The sequence below is a fragment of the Tauraco erythrolophus genome, chromosome 7 (genome assembly GCF_009769465.1).
Source record: "Tauraco erythrolophus isolate bTauEry1 chromosome 7, bTauEry1.pri, whole genome shotgun sequence".
NCBI lineage: Eukaryota > Metazoa > Chordata > Aves > Musophagiformes > Musophagidae > Tauraco > Tauraco erythrolophus.
Window position 1 is genome coordinate 34,717,363 of NC_141471.1, and position 7,518 is coordinate 34,724,880.

Below are 7,518 nucleotides of genomic sequence, written 5' to 3' on the forward strand. Positions count from 1 at the left end.
TATCAACCACAGACAGAAGTGAATACTGGCTTTGTTGCCAACTTAATGTTAAAACAGGAAAAAAAAACAGCATATGTTTTCTCTAGATTGCCTGATAGTTACCTTAGTGTAACTATCAATGTAGTTCTAGGACAAAGTACAATTTCACTTTCTAACCTTCTCTTTGCCATATGACAGAAGTGAGTTGTACTAGAAGGCACTCTAAAAAAAAAAGGAACAGAAGGACCATGCAAACAAATATGTAAGTCACTTGGCCTCACTGAAAGCTTTACAAATATTTGTTCTCTATATTCAAAAATCTCAGCTTTGCTCAAAATTCAATACAGTACTTCATTTGTAGTCCAGGGGAATACAGAAAGTTAAACCTTTATGATGATTAAACTTCACAGGAACTTGAAAGTATCAAGTTCGACTTCTTTCCTTTGTTAATTTCAAGCACTGGAAAATCTTACTTTTTTTTTAAGGGGGGAAAAAAAGAAAGAGAAGTGATTTAAAGTCATAATTAGAGTGACAATTCACTTTCGAAAATCCAAGTTTTGTGGACATATTTAGCTAATACATCAACAGTGCAGCTGTGAGGCTGCCAGTACTGGCTCCAACTGTGAAAAGCACTTTTTTTCTTTTTTAAGTCTTTTCTTCACTTGTCCCCTGCTAAAGACACAAAACAGCAGAAAACAGACAACTGCTTTCTCCAATTGTCAGGCAAAGGAATCTACAATTTTATTTCGTAGCACAGTTGCTACTTGCATATTAACCTAGCAGGAATTTCATGTAGCTTGTTAAATTATTTGCAATATTGGAGTAGCAACTTGTTCAGCAATCATGAATTGCTAGCTCCTGCATTTAATTTATTTTTTAATTGCTCTCTCCTCTTGTAAGCCAAGAAAGGAAACGAAAAAACGATACAAAAGGGTGCTGGCCACACTTGTGTGTCTAAAACATTCTGCCTTTAAATAAGGCCCAAAACTGAGACAGATTACATTACAGTGTTAGAAAAGTTGCTTGATACGCTCAAAAAGCCTTTTTGCACAGTTTGTTAAATTACAGCAGGCAATTCTCTTTCAGGAAGAGAACGGTAAAGCAGCAGAAGTGGAAAGAGAGCAATAAAAGTGCTGAAAGCATTTACACTGTCTAAGTCACTCGACTCATTCCTTGCAACTTCAGTTCTTTCCCCTGTACGTCTCCCTTCTCTCCATACTGATGAAAAGCTGGAACAGAGCAAGACAAACTCTTGGTGCTAACAAGCTGGTTTTAGAAACTGGTGGGGCTTGGCTTATGCCGCAGTCACCAACAGTGGGTCTGCTGGGGATGTGTTTCCCTTCCCTAAAAGGGAAAAGTGAGCTATAATGATTATTAAGGACTAACAGATGAAGTCATATCACTCACAGTCTTCGGTTCATCTGCAACAGCAACTGCCTATTCCATCGACATCAATCCATTAAAAGAAGAAAAAAAAAAAGGGGAAACTAACACATAATTTCTGACTGTAAATTACATCCCAAGCTTCCGCCTATCCACGTATTTAAATGTTAAGCACATCAGGGCAGGACTTCTGTGTTACTCTGCAACACTTGACACACCAGAATACTGCCCTCAGTTGACTTTGTAGCGTGCTGTAACAAACAAATTACAACCGTTATCTGACTTCTCAGGTTTTGCCACAGTACAGGAAGAAAGGACAGATGAGACAGCATCCATCCAATTGCACGTAGCTCAAGCGCCAGCATCGTCACATGTGGAAACACAACAGAGACAATGCATGTTCATCTCAGGACTGTCCAGAAACTGGTTTCAATATCAAGTATGCTGAAGAGCAAGCAGAAGAGGATATACTGAAGTTTCTACTGCCTTAAGCAGCTATTTAAGCTCACCTTATAGGTCTTCAAAAACTCTGAACTTGGTTCTTTATGTTGTTACAGTAACATTAAAATGCCTAAAACGTACTGCCATACCACCAAGCCTGGAAAACAGAAACTTAGATTTGTCTTACTAAGTTTGGAGCTTTAAAGATACATAAAATACATTAATAATAGCACAAATACACAATAATAGCATAAAATAAGTATCACCACACTTTAAATTCAGAACACCTTCAACGTGAATGGATATGTTATTAGGCACTGTATATAAATCCAGTAAAGTGAGTGAATAGCATCAGTTGCACTAGAGCAAAATATTTTGTCACCTGAGAACGGATGAACAGCAAGTTTCCACATACATGCAGTTTACTTACAGGCTTCCAAAGAGCTGGTTATGTCTTCTTTTAATAGGTAGATCTACACCAAAGTAATCATTGCCTCCTACACCAGCTAAAAGCTTAGCCTAGTCCATGCTCTCCCCAGAACTCCTCACAATAGAAAAGAACTGCAACCAAAAGAACAGATATTAAAAAAATGATCGTACTTGTACATCAGGAAAATTAGTCCTTAATAAAGGTACATTTGTTAATGTTTGACTGTAATTTTCCCATTCTCAGAACTTTCCACTAACATTAATTCCAACAGTTTGGAAAACACTGACAGTAGGTACCTGCTATTCTAGAGAGCAGTGTTTGAAAGTTACAACTAGCACAAAAAGTTGGGAGTTGCACTTTAGCCTTTTTTTTTTTGAAAGAAGCAGTGAAGTCAATGAGCTTGATGCATAAAAATTATATCAAAGTATGTCCCATTACCAACTGCTTTATCAGCCTGCATCTCAGTGGTATTAACCCGTTAAGTGGTACTTCATTACACTAGATTACACTACTCTTCTGTCTTTCCTGCTTGCTCTGAATCAACTGATCATATTGTTTCTCCTAGAGTATCAAGAATGGAGTGTCCTGGATCTTTAAAAACACCTGTTTGCTTAACCTTAAAGTCAGGCTGTGGAGTTTCATTCACAGGCATTCATGGCTCCTTACTATAATAAAAAAAATTTAAAAAATCTTTTCTCAGCTCCTGGGAATCCAGGTAGGTCTATTTCCCAGAACCCCAAAGACAAGCCTGATCTACTCTTATAAAATCAAGACACTGAGCACCAAAGATGGAATTAAGAGCAGCAAAGATCGTAACTAGCTACTGGTTAATGTGTGGAACTGGGAAGCAGACACAGAGGGGATGCACGTGTACCTGTAATTATGTTCCACTGTTCTTCTGTGCCCTATTCCAGTACATAAAACAGGCAGATATTGCTTCTATTCCATTTCTTCTATCACTTCTTTAAAAGCTCCTGCCTTTAAAGCTGTTGGTGCACATATGTACACAAACATCATCCCACCCAGCTGAGCAGATTGTTTAGTAAAGAAACACACACATGCATTTTGAAAATAGGATTTTATTGGAAGCTTATCAAAACATCTGAAATCATCTTCAGGAAAGGCACTTCAGACTTTAGTCCCTTTTCTTTTTAGCTCTGGGTTCTTGTGACAGCTGAGATAACTCACTCTCTTCAACTTCATCACAATGCTTTCTTTTCTTTTCTTTGACTTTTTATGGTCACTTTGGTAACCACTGGAGTCACTGGTAGGCAATACATGTTCTTGTTCTTCTTGCTTATGCTTTTTCTTTTTCTTCTTCTTCTTATTTTTATCATCACATAATCCATTCACAGCATCAACACTTTGCTCTTCTGCGTTTTCCCTCCCAGTGTTATCTGTCTCACCTAGAGGCTCCTCTGTGACATTATCTCCCCCAGAGTCATTCAAGCCATTTTCCTGGTGGTCGAGACTTTGAGTTTCATCTCCATTTGTACTGTCAGTGACAGTCTCAGATTGTTTGGGCCGCATGCTGTAGAGAAACATACAAAATAAGCTAAAGTGCATCTAAGTGCACCTCACACAGTGAAATGTCAAAATTTGCTAAAACACAGTATTTACACCAAGTAAGTAAAATATAAGCATTTGCTAAAACCAACAACAAACGGAGAACAGGATACAAGAGTTACAGAAAATCATAAAGTCAGCAGAATACTTTCATGGTAATCTCTTTTACCCAGCTAGCTTCCTTCTTATCACAGAATCAATATTCTCTTTCAAATCCTAGCCTAAATTTCTTCTCTAAAATGTTGTACAGACCATTTCGATACTTCTGCTTTTCTTGTAGTCTTTCATCCACTAATCCATAATTACACGTTCTGTAGTAAAGCTTTTTTTTTTTAATAAAGTTATTCTCAAACATGCACAGTCAACAGTCTGTTCAATCATACATGAGACGCGCTGCTGGTTTTACCAAGCCTTGCTGACGTCTATACAGTTAAAACAAAGGTGATGCCAGAAAAGCCAAAAAAAGAAGAAAAAAGCCCCCAAACAAAATCAAAAAACCCAGCAGGTACCTTGCAACTGAGAGCACTGGAGAAAATGTCTAGGAAGACAATTATGGAAAGAATGCAGTTAAAAACCATGGTGGAGGAGATGTCCCCAGAGACAGTGAGAACAAAATCATTAAGTTTCATTGTAAGTTTACTGAGACAATCCAGAACATCCTTCCAGATTAAAAAAGAAAAACCAAACAAAAAACGTTATGATTTTGTCACTAGTAGTCATATGGTACATTTAATTAAAAACATAACCACTCTGGTAGAAAAAAATTGCTCAGCAAACGGCCATTAAAAAAAAAAAAATCTGAATCAACTCTTTTAAAAGTATCACTATTACAATTTTTAGCAAGCTGTTCTAAAAATTTACAGAGGCATAAGTGAAAGGCAATGCATTTTCTCATATCATCTCTGATATTCTTGTTTCAGCAAGCATTTAAGTCATCCACATATAACTATTTGTGATTATGTAATGCGCGCGCGTGTGCAAACACCAATGCAAACATTGTGTTCAGGAACTGGAGTGTTTTTACTTGAAAAGCCTATGCACATTCACAAACACAGCTACGCCAGATATTTGGGGGTGCTATTTTCAACGTGTATTATTTATGCAATCAACAGTTCATAGGTCACTCAAGCTTCTAAAACTCAAAAATCTACTTTTATTTTTCCAGAGAAAACTTCCATGCAAGTCCTTAATACTCGAAAGTTTAGTTTAAGATAACTAACACAAGAGTTTGTGTCAAAATAAGAAAGCTTAAAGATGAAGATATTAATTCAAATCATTTAACTTGTAACAAACCCATTAAAACAGTTACAAGTATTTTCTAGTAGGGCACAATACCTGCTTTTGGTAAGTCCTCCTCGAATGAAGAACACCCCAGCTGCATCGGAATCCAAGTGCAATACTTGAAATTTCAGTTCATCCCCTATTTTTAACCCCAGCTCTTGCCACTGTACAACAGACATTTGTTCAGGTTTAGGGATAGAAGCATTGAAGCATCCATGTATCAGGCAGCCAATATGACTAGGGGCCACTTTATTAATTACACCCTAAAAAAGAAAAAGAATGTGATATGAAGATAAAATAAAGATTATCCCTTTAAACGTACATGATATATATTTAGTTTCCTACATGGACGCTTTTTGACAAGAGTTTATACACAAGTTACAAAGTCAGTTTATCTAGCAAATAAGCTAACCTCTCTTCACTAAAATCAAAGCTATTTCTATATACTCTTTATAAAATTCTTCTCAAAACAGAACTGAACCTGTTATCTGCAAGAGAAAGAAAGTCAAAACATCGGATTTATCTACATACTACAGCCATCAACCTTCCTCTAAAGCCATTTGAAGTCTGATTTACTTGCCTAAAACGGCCTTCATGCTGGCACAGAAGTACTTAGCAGCTAAAGATACCGATGACACCTAAATAGGTTTTAAGTACTCTGCTCAGTGGGTTTCTGATACATTTGCATGTCAAACTATTCACCTTGGTTTTCTCCAAGGATGCACGAAAGACACTGGAGGTTTCTCTATTCCCTTCCTAGCAAGAAAACACATTCTTTACATTTAGAAAGATACAAGCTATAGTGCAAAACGTATGGCACAACAACGAATGTAAGCCAACTCTGAACTTATTTTTCCCACAAGTAGTGACACAACTGTATCAACAAGTTGAAAGCTGTTCTATGAGCCAAACACTTCCTTTTACTGAAAGTCTGGCTTCAACTTGATGTACTGAAGGAAATAAACTCATGAGAACACCCTCAACATTCCTGCCACTATTAGAAAACAACAAGCACACCTGTTTGAGAATTATCTGCTTTTCAGAAAGATATTTGTATATCGATATAAACGATATACAAAATTATGATATAGTATTTAATGTATAATCCTTGTTATACGATATCTTAACAGTATACACTATACATACATTCAACAAATATAGGGACAGACAGTAGAGAGAGATGAAAATAAAAAGTATTACTACAAACTGCTAATAAACTACTGTAAATTACTTACACGCGAATAAACAACGGATATAAACTAAAATATAGCTTCACCTAAGTCCCAGACCTCCGCTGATGACGGAGATAAGCCAAGCTTTGATTATTTAATAAAAAAACGCCCCGTGAGACATCAACGCGTCTACATACCACCAGTTTTTTCCCTTTCTTGGGGCTGAAGATGACGAAGTCCGCCTCGATGTTCAGGTGGATGAATCCTTGGTCGTCGTAAATGTCGCCGAGCTCTCCCACCACTTTGATGTTGTCGTAAGCCACCGGCACACCCTGAAAGCTGGGAGAAGGGGAGGGAGCACCGTTAACTGTTAGGCCGGACACTGTCAGGCGCTGCCCCCGGCCGCGGCGGGGCCGCCGGGTGGGCTGAGGCGTCCCCCGGCCCGGGAAGGCCCGAGCCGAGCCCCCTCCCCGCCGCACCTTTCCGAGTAGCGCAGGAGCTCGGCGTCGAGCTGGGCGCGGATGCCGGAGCGCTTGCGGCCCAGGAAGCGCGGCGCCAGCGCGACGTGCCTGCGGTGCGGCGCCACCACCAGACACGAGTAGCGGCGCCCCACCAGGCCGCGGGCCGCGGCGAAGGAGGGGATCCCGGCGGCGGGCAGCGCGGGGCCGAGCGGCAGCGGCTGCCCCGCCACGGCCATGCTGCGGGCGGGCGGCGGCGGCAGCGACGCCTACAGCTCACGCCACGGCGCGCCGCGATGGCGTCACGCCGCATCCCGCGGGGCGGGGGCGCGGGACGGCGGGGCCCCGGCCGCGGTGAGTGACGCACTTCCGAGCGCCTTCGGCGGCGGGAAGCGTCGCGGCCGCTGAGCCGCCGGTCGGGGTGCGAGAGCCACGCCGTGCGGCCCGGGCACGGAGGGGCCCCGGTGCGGCGGGTCCCGTGGCGGCGCTGGGCCGGGGGCGGGCGGGGAAGTCGCCCCGAGCAACTGCCTCGGTTTTGGTGTCAGCGCGCCCCGGGGCGTGTGGCTCTGCGGGCTCGTGGCCCACCAGGCTGTGCCATTTCCCGTCTCTGCCACAGCCCCGGGCACGTGGGGCGGGCGGCGGTGGCACCCAGAATCATAGAATCATAGAGTGGTTTGGGTTGGAAGGGACCTCAAAGTATCATCTGGTTCCAACCCCTCTGCCATGGGCAGGGACAGCCTCCACTACACCAGGTTGCCCAAAGCCTCATCCATCCTGGCCTTGAACACTTCCAGGGATGGGGCATCCA

The 7,518-nt window shown here is 41.8% G+C and overlaps 1 protein-coding gene across 1 annotated transcript; it reads right to left on the reverse strand.

Moving 5' to 3' along the window:
* Positions 1 to 3,331: 3,331 nt before the first annotated feature.
* Positions 3,332 to 6,949, reverse strand: POLR1F (RNA polymerase I subunit F). The gene is given in 5 exon segments (XM_086614790.1): positions 3,332 to 3,457; positions 3,460 to 3,764; positions 5,135 to 5,343; positions 6,450 to 6,591; positions 6,732 to 6,949. Coding segments are annotated over 5 exon segments (963 nt in total). The 3' UTR covers positions 3,332 to 3,368.
* Between the last annotated feature and the right edge of the window lie 569 nt (positions 6,950 to 7,518).